This window comes from Triticum aestivum, chromosome 3D (genome assembly GCF_018294505.1).
Source record: "Triticum aestivum cultivar Chinese Spring chromosome 3D, IWGSC CS RefSeq v2.1, whole genome shotgun sequence".
Taxonomy (NCBI): domain Eukaryota; kingdom Viridiplantae; phylum Streptophyta; class Magnoliopsida; order Poales; family Poaceae; genus Triticum; species Triticum aestivum.
This window is the reverse complement of record NC_057802.1, coordinates 1725000-1742431: the sequence shown is the minus strand read 5'-3', so window position 1 is coordinate 1742431 and position 17432 is coordinate 1725000. Positions and strand designations below refer to the sequence as shown.

Here is a 17432-nt window from a genome sequence, read left to right as displayed (position 1 = left end):
CTCGCTCGATCGGGTCTGCTACAAAAAAAAATCTCTAATTCGGTCGTTCCATTGACCGTTTAACCATGTTCATAGATATTTGGAAAACAATTATCAGTTTCGAAAAAAAGGTTTATCAATTTGATGAAAATTTCACAATTTTGACAAAAAAAAATCATCGATTTTGAAGAAAAGTTCACAAATTTTAATAAAATCCATCTATTTTGAAAAACGTTCATCGATTTTGAAACAACGTTCATGAAATTGAAAGAAGTTCATAGATTCTGTTAAAGAGTTCACGACTCTAGAACAAGTTCATCATTTTTGAAGAAAAGTTACGAATTTCGAAGTTCATTGACTTTTTAAAATGTTGACGGATTTGAAAAAAAGTTCATGAATTTTGGAAAAGTACATTGATATTTATAAAAAGCTTACGATTTTTTTAAAAAGATCTATTTTTATAAACAAATGTTCACGAATTTGCAAATAGTTCACGCATTTAAGGAAAAAAATAAAAGAATAAAAAATAAGAATAGAAAAGAAGGAAAAGGAACAAGAAAAGAAACCTAAATAACAACCGTCCAAAAACCAGCGAAGCAGGAAAACCGATTTGGGAAGCTTCCCAAAACCAGGAGCCTCTGTGAACTGAAAAGGAAGAAAATGAAAAGAGAGTAGTTAATAGGCGCGAGTGTTGAGATCCTTGCTGATGTTGGAGTTGTGTCGAATATTGTGTACAAGGTAGGTTACAGTTGGACTTGTAGTTGTATTGTGTTTAGATAGGATATGGAGTCGTCTCGATGAACTCACGGGTGGTCGGTCATGGTTGGTGGGCTGGAAACGCTAGTGTTAGCGGGCCCATGGGTGACCGATGTGTGAGGGGGAGATTGTTGGGTTTAATCCCACATCGGTTGTGGGGGAGACATAACACGACTTATAAGGGTGGGGGTGTCCCCTCCTAACAGGCTAGTCTTTTGGGGGGAGAGGGCCCAAGGCTTCTCTTAAGTCGGTGTTGCTCTCCGGTTGGGCCTGGTTGACGCATGTGGGTCAGAACGCTGGTGCTAGCGGACCCGAGATTGCGTAACAATTGATATCAGAGCCCAGGTGCCCGGAATAAATCTCGGTGAACTCACGGGTGGTCGGTCATGGTTGGTGGGCTGGAAACGCTGGTGTTAGCGGGCCCATGGGTGACCGATGTGTGAGGGGGAGATTGTTGGGTTTAGTCCCATATCGGTTGTGGGGGGAGACATAACACGACTTATAAGGGTGGGGATGTCCCCTCCTAACAGGCTAGTCTTTTGGGGGAGAGGGCCCAAGGCTTCTCTTAAGTCGGTGTTGCTCTTCGGTTGGGCCTGGTTGACGCATGTGGGTCAAAACGCTGGTGCTAGCGGACCCGAGATTGCGTAACAGCTGAAAAAGGATAAATGGGCCGGCCCAACACAGGGGGGGGGGGGTGGTGGTGGTGGTGTGTGCGCCATTTGGCCAATTAGGCTTTAAACGGCGCTGAAGGTGCCATATAGGGTTTGGGCCATTTTTTATATATGTTGGGTGCTTTTTATATCTCGCTTGACACGATATAGAGCATAACCTTGCCTCAAGCAGACTTATGGTGGGCCTGCCCAGCTGTGTTACGTACGTTGTTTTCCTTTTACATTGGAATACTTAAAAATATATCATATATTTTAAAAATTTAATTACTCGTTCATAGCACATTAAACAATGTTCATGCAGTTAAAAACACCACACAACTTTTAATTTTTTTGATAGCATTCAAAAAAAGTTCTTGATATTTAAAGAAATCACACATTTCAAAAGATGTTACTGCTATTTTTGTTAAATGTTAATACATAGTAAAAAAAGTTTGTGCAATTCAATAGCTTTTCATACCATTCAATAAAATATTCATGTGTTATATAAAATGTGTTCATGAGATTTAAAAAATGTTTATACGGTGCAAATAGTTAATAAAAGGTTCGTGCGATCTAAAAAAAGGTTCAACCTGTATTTGAGAAATGTTTAACATAATTTTTTTCAAAACATGTGTTTGAAAATAATAGATTATGTATTTTAAAAAAGGTTCAGCGTGTATCAAAAAAGGTTTCACATGTATATGAAAAATGTACAATGTATATTGAAAAAGTAGTCATGTGTTGAAAAATAGAAAAAGAAAAAAAGTAAGGAAACCAATGAAGAAACACAGTAAACCAGTCAAAAAACATGTAGAAGCTTCCAAAACCAGCAATAGAAGCTTCCAAAAACCGGCCATATTGGGCTAGCCCGTGTAGCGAACGCCTACTATGAGACGGAATATCGTCTCCTGTAGGCAAGATATAGCCCTCGCGATATATGTTCCCCTAAAAAACGTACTATAGATATCCTTATAAATCATGGTCTTAAACTGTCAAGCAAATTAGAACTTAACAGCACATAAGATTTGCAGCCTAGGTTGATCTAGCCAGCAAATGGCCACTGAGTTAACTTAGGCCCAAATGCAATAATACGCGTCAAAAGTTGTGCAGAATTGATTGCTCTTCTGCCTATAGCTTCGATTTAAGCACTCTCATCCGGCACAATCGGTGTGATCATCAGCCCTTGCCTTTCACCCCCTACCCTACCCAGTCTTGAGCCACCTTGATCGTCTGGATTGTGCCCCCCTGCAGTGTAGCAGGCAAAAAAATTTCCTTAAAAAAATGAGTCGCAGGGTCAGTGCATGGGATAACTAACTGTAAATTATCAAGTTGCTAATGCGAAGTCGGTGGAAAGAAATTATATGTCCACCCAGCCTCCCCAACTTGCTAATCATCCCGAATTCACTGGCGGAGCTCCCAGTCAAGGTTCGTGTTTGGCACTCGTTGATTGTGGTGCTCCTGTGTCGCGCCGTGGGTTTGCTATGCACGCCGGTGCGGTGCGTTAGGTTGCTCGCAAGTCTTGGTATTGGGATCCCTTGATGAAACCCCACAACTACTTGTGTCTTTCGTGGTGATGGTCCTCTTAGTCTGCTAGGTATGTCCTGCCTTATGTTGAGTGTCTTGTTCTTCTCCTTTCTTGTAACCTTGTTACTTGTATGGTTTTCGGCCCGGTTTTCCTATAAACGGGTCAACTTGTTCAGGTTTTCGATCCGGTTTTCTTGATAAACTGGATCACTCTCCTGGCATGATGGCCACTTTGAGTAATATATTCAGGTGGAGGGACTGTCGGTGTCAAAATCGGTGGATCTCGGGTAGGGGGTCCCGAACTGTGCGTCTAAGGTCGATGGTAACAGGAGACAGGGGACACGATGTTTACCCAGGTTCGGGCCCTCTCTATGGAGGTAATACCCTACTTCCTGCTCGATTGATCTTGATGGATATGAGTATTACAAGAGTTGATCTACCACGAGATCGTAATGGCTAAACCCTAGAAGTCTAGCCTGTATGACTATGGTAATGAGTATATCCCTCCGGACTAAGTCCTCCGGTTTATATAGACACCGAGAGGATCTAGGGTTACACAAGGTCGGTTACAAAGAAAGGAATCTACATATTCGGTCGCCAAGCTTGCCTTCCATGCCAAGGAGAGCCCCATCTGGACAACGGGGCAGTCTTTGGTCTTCGCATCTTGACAGCCCATCAGTCCGGCCCATGGCTAACAGGCCGGACGCCCGAGGACCCCTTAGTCCAGGACTCCCTCAGTAGCCCCTGAACCTGGCTTCAATGACAAGGTATCCGGCGCGTAGATCTGTCTTCGTCATTGCAAGGCGGGTTCCTCCTTCCGAACTCCAAAATAGTCTTTGGATGTACCGATGTGTCCAGACCTGTAACACACACCGCACACAACCGTAGAGAGAATATAATATTTCACGAATCCTATCCGCCGACAACTTTTTGTAACATGACATCACGTCTGTCCGGTCATGATTTCAAACCGTTTTCCGACTGCAGCCCCACATTTCGAGACGCGGTTGCCATTGGCACGTCTTGTCAAAGCAGAGATCGTGTCCCCTCATTGCGGGATTCTCATCAATACGGGTATGGGTAACCCAACCGTGCCGTTTATACAGCCCTTGGGAATAGGCGGGTTCTAAGGCGAGTGAGGAGGCGCTTGATATTCGCGATTCTTTATAAGGGGATAAGAATTCACCCTTGTCTACTCATGCCTTCTCCTTCCTCTGCCCTTCCATCCTTGAGCTCCAGCGCCCAAGCTCTAGCTTTCCCGAGAAAGCACTCCAACCATGTCCGGATCTGGAGCTGCAGGCAAGTGGATGGCCTCCTCCGTTAAGAAGAAAGATATCAAGGAGCTCCGAGAGGCCGGATACCTGGCCAAGGAGATCATTCACCGACTTCCAGCCAAGGGATAGATCGTCCCTACCCCCGAGCCTCATGAGAGGGTGGTGTTCCTCGCGCATTTTGTCCGCAGGCTGGGATTCCCTCTCCACCCGTTTGTCCGCTTCACTTCCTTTCTATGCTGGCTGGATGGCTTGTCCATGCATATTATGAACGAAAAGTGTGAACCGGATATAATTTGAATTTACGGACTTTGTCCAGTCACTGGTGGACCCTTGCATCCCTTATCCCCAAACTTCAACTAAAAGCTGTAAATTATTATCAACCACCAATTGTAAATTATCAAACTGCAAATGTGAAACGAGAGGAGTGTAAGCATACCTTCCGCATTGGGAGTTTCAGGACCGCTGTTTGCATATGAGGCTTTTAGGCATGCATCAGGTGAAAGGTTTTTATGCAGGCATCACAACTCGTTCATAGTTTGTCAAGATTAAAACTTGGTAAATGTTCAAAAAAGTGAAGTGGTCTAGTACTCTATGCTGATGCTACCAATCATTACTAACAAAATTGCAGTCGCATGTCCCCTAGGCCTGAAACAATAGTGCACTGCTTATGTATGAAGGAGAAATTAATGGCTGCTCATGAGGTGTGAGTCACCTTATTCCAGACCGATCAGTCATAGCATTGGCATCAGTAGTGTCAAATGAATGTCCTTGTCACTCGATTGCCCTCCGCGTTGAGCTCAAGTGTGGGCAGGAAAGCCATGGCCAGGCCGTCAACGGCGACAGTGGCTTCATCATACACGAGATGCATCCTAGTAGTTTCCTTACTTTCGGTGGACACGAGCTGCAGTCTAATTTTGCTTCTGATTAATCCAGAAGGAGAAGGAGCCAAGTGATCTGCAGCAGTACTAGTTGAGATCATATCCAGCACATAGTATGGTGAGATCAACACTTAAAATTCCATTGTGCTGCAATAGTCTGAATCATGTTACATAAGTGTTGGGTTCACAAAGCTCTGTTACTACTATGTGTTCTAGTCATGTGCAGCAGTTTGACATTCCTCAAAATTTAGTCATGAGGACCCTGTAATGCAACGGAGATTGACAACGGTAACGGAGAACCGTGGCAGCGTAATTTTTATAAAATACTAGATGAATGCTTTTATCCACATGATTTCAAACACTCAAAATATGTATGTAATTTAAACAATACACTACTAGGCGATCCGAGTAAAAAAAGAGCAGATGTCACTTGTTAATTTTCTTTCTCTTAGTAACTCATATATTAGATGAAGCAGTCCATACTTGATGTGTTTCAAATAAACACGAGGAGATTTCAAAAGTAAATTGTTATTAGTACACCATATATAATTGCTTAAGGGAAAACTGCCTTAAATAAACAACAAATTTTTTTTTTTTGAAGTGGGGACTAAAAATGTCAGTGTGGTACAGTACAGTTACGCTTACCGGAGTGACCGGCGGCTGCACCTCTACGCCCGTCGCCGGCTTCGCAGCGAAGGCACCTTACCCCGCCTCTCCGGCTGCCCCTTCTCCTGCTCACGCGGCAGCCTGGAACAGACTGACCCCTCCACGGCGGCGTGGAAATCCGGAGAGCGATGAGCTCGGGGCAGAGGAGAAGGGAGTAGCCGCTTGGCAGGAAGAGGAAGGCGGCGGCGGAAATCTCTCGCTGGGATTTGGGGATGGGACCGAGGGTAGCCACGGCCATGGGAAGGGAAAAGAAGATGAGGTCTCTCTCGCATTCACCGGGCCCTGAAAGGGGGCTATAATGGGCCTGACATTGTACAGCCCATCAGGACAACTTATTTATTTATTTTTGAAATACCCCTCAAAAAATTGTTTTTAAAATAATCGAAAACTGAGAGTACATAATGCAACCAAGAACAATTTCCTATTTTATCCATCAGATTTTCAAAGAAAAAAAGATTAACATTTTACTCATCTTGCAGCTAATTAGACATTAGTGGGCGACTTAAAGGGACAATCCAAGTAAATGCTTGAGAATACCAAGATTGGACTTAGAAAATAACGGGTGTAAAATACACCCATCAAATGTCATCATGCTTAAGCATTGATCGTTCTCGAGTAAGAAATATCAGTAAGGAACTTAAAATTTAACCTTGAGATTCAAAAGAGGTTAGCGTTCACATGTGAGTGATATTGATACGTCTAGATCGCCCTCCACATTGGTCCACACAGAAAATTAGTTAAGGTAGAAGCACCTGCAAGGTTTGGACACGACGCCCCTCCTCTGCTCAATGTCTAGGGCACAACCCAGCACGACAACGAACCGAGGCTTTGCCACTTCGTGTCTGCTTCGAGCGATGTTGTGCCGCCATTGGCTTAGACTCGAGAGCTCCAAACTGGACCATGATTAGAGGAGGAGGAAAGGCTAGGTGAGGAGGTTAGGATCAGATTAGAGGAGTGAGTACAAGTTTGGGACATAGAAGGGAGATGAAAAGATTAGGATGGAGGGATCGAAAGGGAAATGGATCGGGGTAACAACGAGGAAGTGTGGGAGATGATTCTAGCAGATCCCTTAGTAGAATCCCGACGAGGTAAGCAAATCGGAAGGAAAACATGAGACCGGATTTACCAAGGTTCAGGCCCTCCTTATAGGTATAAAACCCTACTCCTGCTCGTGTGTATATTGCGATTGGGGTGTACAAAGTACATGTAGTACCGAGAGATTGTCTCTTCAGTTGTTTTATCAACTAGCTCGACCCCGACTTATGTAAGATACCGGAGGGCCCTAGGTTTACATGGACATATATCAAATTAATTTCATCATTCATATATGTACTCATATCATCCAATCCATATTAACCTAGCTAAATATATAGCAAATAACAATATTATAACAACTACTAACTACAAACAATTAACCACTAAACATTTCTTATTTTTATCTAAATAAAAAAATTGTGAAGGTTGAGCTCATCACCTTGGTTTGTTGCCTAATGTTGGTGGGTGATAGCCAGTATGGAGGAGGTAGTTCGGGCCACATGTGGGGATTCGGCTGGAGTGTGCCGTCGGGGGGAAGGAGCGGGGTGGCTGTGGGAGACGATCGGAGGAGCAGCGGCCGAGGTGCGGGCAGGTGTGGGCGTCGCGATGGTGGAGGGGAGGAGGGGAAGGCGGTGGGGGGGATCTGTATGTGCAAGAAATATTTTAGTTCAGATTAGCCGCAACTCGTACCTATATATGGAAACTCTTTGACGAGTGCCTATGGTCGGGAACTCCGCGAAATAATCACATGGTGAAAAGGAAAAAATAAACGATTGCGAAAACTATGCCGAGTGTCGTAACCCGGGAGGTCGGCAAGCGCGGCCTGCCGTAACAGAGTACACAACAACTGCCATTGTCGCCACATGGCACAAACTTGGCCAAATCCGTCCTGCCAGGAACTCGACATATTTAGTATAAGCTCAGTTCATTTTGTTTGCCGAGTTCCCTTTACCTGGTTTCTCAGCAACAACACGCTTCTGTTGAGTCGGGCACGTTGCCGAGAACCGTACTTGGCTTACATTGTTTTGCCGAGCTTCCGCAGTTTGTTTTTCGGCAAAAATAATGGCACTTGGCAATGACTAATTTTCGAGTAGTGGGGAATGAATTTTTTAATTTAGATATTTTTGTGTAATCTCATAGTGTACGGTGGGGGTATGAAATATCAAGTTTTCCAAGGCACTTAGGATTAAGAAACAATGTTGACTTTAATACCCTTGTTTACATAAATTTAATATTTCATTAGAAGGACTTCTCCATATTGATGGTGAGTAAAATTCAGAGGGGTAATTAAGTACCTGTCTTCAGGAACCTGACGGTGGAGGAAGACGAGCGGCTCACCCCGAACGGGATGACCGCTCCATCTGGTGCGCCGGTGAGCTCGCTGGCCGCTCTGGTCTGGGCCATGGAGGGGACGGAGGGCGACGACCAGGCGCAGAAGCAGAAGTGGTGGGCATTCCGCTCGCGACGCCGCTTCCCCACCGGCCCGGAGGAGTTTGTGGTGGGGGCGGTGATGGCCATCCCCACCCCAGGAACGCGCTGGGTATCGATCCAGATCGAAGACAGCGAGGCGGATTCGGAGGAGGAACAGAGAGATCTGGGAGCAAGCTCAAGTCAGAAGATGGAGAGGCGAGGGGGAGAGAAGAAGATGAAGGAGAAGAACTACACCCCGCACAGATCTCCGCGCTTCCTCCGCAGGTCGCCGCGTCTTCAGGAGGCGGCCAAGTTCGCGGCGGAGGACTAGGCTTCTCCCTTGCCGGCAGCCGCTTCTGGCTGCTGGCTGGGGAGGAGTCTGGTGAGGAGGACGGCGCCTCATCAGGTCCGAGAGGTAAAATTACGATATCTTAGAAGTATTTTTTGAATGCATGCCAAAACGAAATGACTATTAGTCATAGGAAAGGCAGTAAGAAAAAAATGAAAAAAGAAATCATGAAAATGGATTGTATGGATAATGTAGATGAACAAAATCAGAATAGGAGAAGCTCGAATGGTGTGGGGGAAAAAGTGATTGGGGAAATTACTGAAAATAATAGGGATATTATGGATGGTACATTGGTCATACCCTAAACCCTTAAACCCTAAACTTTTGGTCTGAGACAGGTTTAGACACTGATATCATGGTTGTTTCCAATTGTGAGATTAATACTGTCATCGACAGTAGAATCACAAAAAAGCAACCTGTAAGAAAAGTTATTCCTAATGATACCTTGGAAAATTGGGCCCTGGATCTGAGCCCAACTAGAGGACATTCAGGCCCAAGTGAGGTGGATACGGGGAGTGAAAATACACTTTCAGGCTCCTTCTCCCACCTTAATTCCAACCCCGAACTATATATAAAAGGCAAAGATGGAGGGGAGCCAGAGTTAGGGTTTACCAGTGCGCCGTTGGGGGAGAAGAAAACATGGATCAATTTGGATGAAGATTTGGTGGAGGAGGTGGTCATTTCAATAGGGGGAGAGAGATGGGTGGTAGTACAGAAGAAAAGAGGAAGGGGATAATTACCACAAAAACTAGATGCCGTGGGAGGAGAGGAGAGATCTTGCTAGAGGGAGAGAGAACTGGAGGACTCAAGAGAGACAGGAAACAAGACAAGATTCAACAGCCAGAGGAGAAGCTGAAGATGGAGAGATTGCTAACAGCAAGAACAAGGGAAAAGAAGAAGAGACTAGAGCTGGCCAGGGAGATTCTGTTGGATCTCAAGGAAAAGGAGGGCAAGATCTGTTACAACAGCAACAGGTGCTGCTCAATGCTTTGTTAGCGCAAATCTCACAAGGTAACCTTCTCCCTGGTAATGAGGTCAATTTTAGACCTGGATCTAGCACTGGACAGACTCAGGGTGCTGCTGATTCCAGAGTAAGTGAAGCAAACAAGATAAATCCAGAGCCCAGGAATCAGGGGAAACAGGGGAGAGAGGCCTTGATGGTGAATAATGGAGGAGGAACACAAGGACAGAGAGGATTTAGTGCCAATGACAGAGAACAGTATAACAACAGAAATGCATTGGATGGGGGGAGGCCAGGAATTGGAGGAGTGAACATGGTGCTTTGTAATAAATGCAAGGATTCGAATCACCTGACAAAAGACTGCCCCCTTGGGCACTGTGTGATTTGTGGAAAAAAGAACCATGTCACTGATGACTGCAACTGGTTGAAGCAGATTAAGCCAGTTCCTAAGTTTGTGGGGTATGCAGCCAGGGGGCTTGGGGTGTTGCCGGTACAAAGTGCTAAGGAAGCTCTGGAGGTTGAAAATCCAAACCCAATGGCCATAATAACTGTTGTGTCTGGAGAGATCAATGAAACACAGTGGATAGGCAGATTGCACTATATATATATTCAACTGGAACTGGCAATGGAGATGCAAAAAACATGGAGAAAATGCCTTTTTGGTTAGATTCCCAAACAAAGGAAGACTTATGGAACTGAACAAGTGCAAAGATTTTACACTGCTGGGATCAGGTGCTGTGATTAATGTGAAGGGATGGAGTTTTGACTCACAGGCTGTTGGTAAACTTCACACTGTTTGGGTCCAGTTTGGGAAGGTACCTGAATGTTTTAGGCATTTTTTGGGATATATGTGAGGTAGCTGCAACTCTTGGGCCAGTGCTGAAATTGACACGAATACAATTACTAAAGAGAAGATTAGAGCTAAGGTGGGAATACGAGACTGAAAAAATACCATCCTACACTGAGATTACTGACAAAGAGCTGATGATCTATAGGATTGTACCAGAACTAGAGAATGTGGTGGAAATGGGATGGTATTGAGAACATAAGAGACAGGTGATTAAGGGAACAGATGCAGACAATAGTGAAGGAGACATGAGAAAGAGACACAAAGGAGAGGATGATAATGTGATTGGAAATAAAGAGATGATCTCACTGGGAAGCCTAGGAGTGACACAATTTGAGGAGCTGAAGAAGAAGAATGAGGAGATTACTATGATACAAAAAGAGCAAAACTTGGAGATGGAGGCAGGGAAAAAGGTAGAAGCTAATCTGGATATGATTATGAAAAAAGTGATAGAGCTGGAAGAAGACAAAGCAAGACAGAAAGCCATCAGAATGAAAGAGGAGAAAAAGATCATGGATCTAGAGCAAGATAAGAAAGTTCTCATGGATCTTATTAACAAGCAGCAGGGAATGATTGCCAGGTGTGTTGATAAAATTGAGATGTGGGAAACAAGGGAGAAAGAATTGGAGGAGATCACTGATGGTGATCTAAGAATTATGGACACTGATAGAAAGGAAGATGAGCACAACAACTACAATGGGGCAGTGGATTATAATGCTAGTAAGGAGTCTATCTCCTTTGGCACAAAAGTGGGTGTAAAAACAGGGAACAATGATACAGAAAATAGTGACACTATGTTGGAAGAACAACTTAGAAGATGTGGGAGATTGGTAGACAAACAAGATGCTAAAATTGAGGAGCTGGACAAGGAAAGAGCTGTTGCCAAAGATAACTATGGTAAGATACATAATCTAAATTGTCATGATCTTTCCTTATTAGCTATGGCAGACAAGATTGGAATTGACCTAGGTTTCTCTATTAACATGGTTGAGACTAATTTAGATATCATAGCTAAGATGGAGCAATGCAGAAAAGAATTCTATTTACAACATATTTGTCAAAAGAGAAGAGGAAGGTCAACATGATGGACCTAACCTCAGTGACATTGGGGATGTTCATCTCAAGGAATTATGTTCTGATGAAGATCATTCTGATGCTGAATTAGAAATGGATCATTTTACACATCTCAAAAATTTCTTTTCTAAGACAAAAAAGACTAGCTCGAACTCACCAGGGTTCTCCTGTGGGAAGACAGCTAGTGTGCTTGGGGGGAAAAGGAAAACTTATAAAAATAAAGTAAAATGATAGGTATGTTCTGGAATGTTAGTGGGATTGGAAAGGACAACAAGAAATTTTTTATTAGAGAAAATATAAATAATAGAAAACTGGATTTTATTGGGATCCAGGAAACTATTAAAGATAATTTTTCCAAAACTGAACTACACAATCTGTGTGGTGGGAGAAATTTTGAATGGAAATGGTCCCAACCAAGGGGGAGATCTGGCGGGATCCTAGTGAGGATTAATTGTGACAATTTTGATATCATCAATGTGAAAATTGGGGTTTATTTTGTAAGAATTCTGGTGTCTGACAAAAAAGCAAATTTGAATGGAATCTTATAGTGGTTTATGGAGATGCTCAGACTACTGGCAAAAATGCATATCTAGCTGAATTGTCTAGAGTATATCAAAGCAACTCCTCCATGCCAATGATGATAGGAGGTGATTTTAATGTTATCAGAAAAAGTGATGAAAAAAACAAACCCACTGGCAATGATCATTGGAGCTTTGTTTTTAATGCCATCATTGAACAAGCTGGTTTGAGGGAGCTACCCTTGGGTGGGAAAAAATATACTTGGGCCAATAATCAAAGTGACCCCACATATGAAAAGTTAGACAGAGTTCTCATCTGTCCTGATTGGGAAGAACATTACCCTTTAACTACTGTACAAGCTTTAGAAAGAGAATTATCTCACCACACACCATTGACAGTAGACTCTGGAGAGAAATGAACAATAATGCAATATTTAGATTTGAAAATTCCTGGATGCTTAAAGAAGGATTTAAAGAATATGTATATAAAGTGTGGAATGTCCAAATAATAGGAAACAACATAGAGAGATGTCAAAAAAAACTGATAATATTTAGACAAAAGGTGAGAGGATGGATCCTGAACTCAGATGCATTATGCAGGAAACTGAAAAAAGATATCATATGTAAACTGGATGAGATAGATAAGAGGACAAAATTAATATGAATGTTTGCTGCTGATAGAATTGAACAAAAAGAACTAAGGGTCCAATTAGGGAGACTAATGAAACAGGAGGAGATGAAGTGGTTGCAAAGATACAAAGACAGAGAGATCAAAGATGGAGATAATAATACCAAGTACTATCATGCCAAAGTGAATGGGAGAAGGAGAAAGAACATAATATTCTCACTAAGTCAAGATGAGGGAGAGATAGAGGGGGATGAGGAATTGATCAAATATATCACTAAATTTTACAAATACCTATTTGGCCAACCTGAAGTCTCTACTGTAAACTTAAACATTCAAGATGCTCCTGGCATCACAGAAGAACAAGCCAGAGCTTTGGTTGAACCTTTTAGTATGCAAGAATTGCATGAAGTAGTCTTTAATATGGAGAAAAAATAAAATTCCTAGACCAGATGGCTTACCCATTGAATTTTACCAGAATTTCTGGGATTTAATAAAATGGGAGCTTAAAGGATTACTGGATGATTTTCACTCTGGTGAACTGGATATATCTAGGCTGAACTATGGGATTATCACCCTAGTACCCAAAGTCAAAGATGCCAGACAAATATGGAAATTTAGACCTATTTGCTTACTTAATGCGAGCTTCAAAATAATCACTAAAGTGTTAATGAATAGACTTAGCAAGGTGATCAGACCAATTATTTCCCCAAATCAAACAACCTTTATAAAAGGGAGATATATAATGGAGGGTGTAGTAGTGTTACATGAAGCCTTAAATACAATACATAAAAAGAAACAAAGTGACCTCCTTTTTAAGCTGGACTTTGAAAAAGAATATGACAAGATCAAGTGGCCCTTTGTGTATAAAATGATGAAACTTAATTTTTTTCCTGATAAATGATAAGAGGACATGTTGGGGTTAATGTAAATGATAAAATTGGGCCATATTTTAAAACATTCAAAGGGCTAAGACAAGGAGACTCCCTATCACCCTTACTATTTGACATTGCTGCAGATGCCTTAGCCATTATATTGGACAAAGCTATGCAGGAAGGTTTTGTAAAAGGGGTACTTTCTGAATTGAAAAACTGTGAAGTAAATATGCTGCAATATGCAGATGATACAATTTTCTTACTACAAGATGATGAAGATAGTGCAAAAAATCTGAAGTTCATACTGACAGCATTTGAACAGATGTCTGGATTGACCATAAATTTTCATAAGAGTGAAATCTTTTTGTTTGGAGAGGCAGTTAACAAGACTAGGACATACCAGGAGATCTTTACATGTGAGGTGGGAAGAATACCCATTAAATACTTAGGATTGCCAGTAGCTAATGTTAGGTTGGGAATAAATTCTGGAAGGGAGTTACAGAAAAAATTGAGAAAAGGTGTGCATGATGGCAGGGTAGGCTCCTCAATATGGCTGGGAGAGTAACTCTAGTACAGGCATGCCTTACCAACATACCACTATTCATGATGTCTTTCTATCCTCTCCCTGTTGGGGTAAGGAAGAAAGCTGATTTCTTTAGAGCCAGACTTGTGTGCCAAGAAGATGAAAACAAGAACAAATACCATCTAGTTAACTGGAAAACATGCTGTCTACCAAAAGAACAGGGGGGCCTTGGGATTATTAACTTAGATATTATGAACAAGGCCCTGCTAGCTAAATGCTTATGGAAATTGGAAACTGAATCAGGAACATGGGTGAATATTCTGAAAAACAAATACATACAACACAAATGTTTGTCTGGGATGGAAAAAGAAACCTGGGGATTCCCAGTTCTGGAGCAGCCTGATGGGAGTCAAAAAATATATATTTCCAACATGCTAAGATGATGATTGTGGATGGAAATGAAAGTAGATTTTGGGAACACTGGTGGGTAGGGTCTAGACCTCTAAAAGACCTATACCTAGGCTGTATAATATCAGCTTTGACCACAACATTTCAGTGGCAGAAGCTGTGAGCAGAGGGTGGCAGGGGTTTAGCTTTAGGAGAAATTTGAATGGAGAAACAACTGAACTTTGGAACAGTCTGAAACAAAGATGTGAGGAGGTAAGGATGCATGGGGGGAAAGATCAACCCCTGTGGATGCTTACTAAAAGTAGAAAGTTCTCAGTTAAATCTCTATATTCCTTTCTGATAAATGATGGGGGTGGGATTTCCACACAAATTCTTGTGGAAAACTAACATCCCATAAAAAATTAAAATGTTCTTTTGGCTTTTGGTCAGAAGAAGCATTTTGTCAAAATATAACTTGATCAAAAAAGGATGGAAAGGACCAAAAGAATGTGTATACTGTGGAAAGGAAGAAAACACGGATCACTTGTTTTTTGAATGCTCGGCGGCTAGATTGGTCTGGAGCCTGATCAAATGTGATTTTGATCTTAGATGTATCCCAGCTAATCTCAATGACTACCTGGGAGGGTGGCTCAAAACCTTTAAGAAACCAGAGAAAAAAAGTAGTTTTGGTGGGGAGTGCAGCAATTTTCTGGGCTCTCTGGAAATGTAGAAATGATATAATATTCAGATTGAGAAAAATCTATGATCCAATGATTTTCATTCGACTTACGTGCAATTGAATTGTTGATTGGTCGATTTTGCAGAGAAAAAAGCTGGAGGAAAGACTGCTGCAGCTAGGAGCAAAACTAATCGAGTGGGTGGCAAGTGAGATATACAAGGCGATGCAGGGGTGGAGACTGGGAGTTCGGCGGCTGGAGGGCTAACCAGCGAAAAGAAGAACAAGCTTTTCCTCTCTCTGTTTGTTTCGGCTTGTAATCTTGAACTTGCGAGAGAATAACTATTCTGGCAAAATGATGTATGCGATATCGGGCTTTGGTCACAGGGCAATATCCACATTAGTCCCGGTTCAGTCACGAACCGGGACTAATGCGGGCATTGGTCCCGGTTCGTGCGGCCAGGGGCCTGCCGGGCCTCGTGGGGGCATTGGTCCCGGTTCGTCCGGCCTCTTTGGTCCCGGTTGGTGGGACAAACCGGGACCAATGGGCCACGCTCCTGGCCCACCACCCTTTAGTCCCGGTTCATACCACAAACCGGGAGTAAAGGGCTGGTCCTAGTTGCGGCCAGTGTTTAGTCCCACCTCGCCAACCGAAGGGCGCTCAAACCAGTTTATAAGCCCGTCCCTCTCTGCCTTGTTGAGCTCCTCTCAAAGTGAAAATAGATGCCCTTATACAGGGAATTTGACCTAAATTCACAGTAAATTTCTTTGAATTTCATAGAAATTTATTATGAATTTAGGTTGAATTTTCTCTATAGGCGCATCTATGTTCATTTTTTATAGTAAATAAAATAAATAAACCTTAATAAAATAAATAAAAATAAATAAACCTTAATAAAATAAATAAAAATAAATAAACCTTAATAAAATAAAATAAAATAAACTATAGTAACTAAAATAAATAAACCTTAATAAATTAAATAAAAATAGCAGTAGTAAAATAGATAAAAATAGCAGCAGTAAAATAAATAAAAATAAAATAATTAAAGTAAAATACATAAGTAATTAGAAATAAAATAAATAAGTTTTTTGTTGTAAGTAGAAACAAAACAAAACAAATAAAGCAAAAGAGAAAACAAAAAACAGAGAAAAAAAATTATGCCACCTACTTGGCCACCATGGCGTGAATACGACTTGAAACCCATCCATGGGCCAGGATTCAGGCCCGCAGAAGGCCTAGTAGGCCCCACAGGCAAAGAGAACGGTTAGGCCCGAAAGCCTGCAGTTGAGAGGAGCTCGAGAGGGTGGGCGCAGCAGCGCTTATAAACCACTCTCGAGCCCTCTCAACTAGCGAGGTGGGACTAAACTTTTGACGCGGGGCAGCACAAGGCCTTTGGTCCCGGTTGGTGCCACCAACTAGGACTAAAGGAGGCATTGGTCCCGGTTCATGGCACCAACCGAGACCAAAGGCCTTTAGTCCCGGTTGGTGCCACGAACCGGGACCAATGAGTTCCCTATGTATACCCCGTCGCCACAGCAGAGCACTCCACAGTGCTCTGTTTTTTCTGGCCGGCGAGGGGAGGGCATTTGGGTGCTCTAGCTCACCTCCTATGCACATGAGGTGTTCGATGAAATGTCTGAGCCACACTAGTTAATCTTTCTCCTCTCGAAACTCGACCTCCGAGCTCCATTTTCCCCGAGATTTGTCTAGGTTTAGCGGTCCGTCACGTCCCGTCCCCGTCTTCACCGCCGTCGATCGCCCGCGCCGATCTCGTCGCCAGCACCACCGTGGTGAGCCTCTTGTTCTTATCTTCTTTCTGAAAGGAAAAAAAATTCTTACTTTAGATAGATACTTGTCTAATTTTGTTACTTTTATTATTCCTTCTTATTACATAGTGCGATGGTTTTGGTATCCGCCCCCGTCGGCCCTCGTCCTGTCTATGATTCGGATGTGGTATATATATATATTATATTTTTATAACTATTTGGTTCATTTATTGTTTATGACAAATATGCCGACCAACGTGACATAGATTTTATTTATCTAGGAGGTGGTTGAACCGGAAATTCTAACCGACCCTATTGTCGAGAGGTTAAATTTAGTTGAAGAAGAAAACAATTACTTGAAGGAAAAAATAAAAAAAAATTGAGGAGGAGAAGATGATATTGGAGTTGCATGTTGCGGATGTCGTCGATGATCACAAGATCAAGATGGATGCAATGCGCTTGAAGATTAGAAAGATTAGAAAATATGCCATTCATACCGAGGCTTGGTATCATTATGCCGTTGGATCAATTGTTACCTTGGTTGCGATTATGATCGCATTTGTTTTCGCATTGAAATGTTTTACATAGTTTCAATGTATGGTATAATTAATTAGATGCTCTGGAGAGCTATATATATGTTGTTAGATGAGAACTATGT

General features: G+C 42.4%; 1 protein-coding gene and 1 pseudogene across 1 annotated transcript; one reads left to right on the top strand and one right to left on the bottom strand.

The window, feature by feature from the left end:
• Positions 1 to 3476: 3476 nt before the first annotated feature.
• LOC123073566 (uncharacterized) lies at positions 3477 to 5980 on the bottom strand. Its single transcript, XM_044496653.1, has 2 exons — positions 5707 to 5980; positions 3477 to 5137 (listed from the first exon to the last, which is right to left on the bottom strand). The coding sequence occupies exons 1-2, from the start codon at positions 5963 to 5965 to the stop codon at positions 4938 to 4940; spliced, it is 459 nt and encodes a 152-aa protein (XP_044352588.1). The 5' UTR covers positions 5966 to 5980; the 3' UTR covers positions 3477 to 4937.
• A 4597-nt stretch (positions 5981 to 10577) lies between these two features.
• On the top strand, positions 10578 to 15275 carry LOC123081083 (uncharacterized; annotated as a pseudogene).
• The last annotated feature ends 2157 nt before the right edge of the window (positions 15276 to 17432 follow it).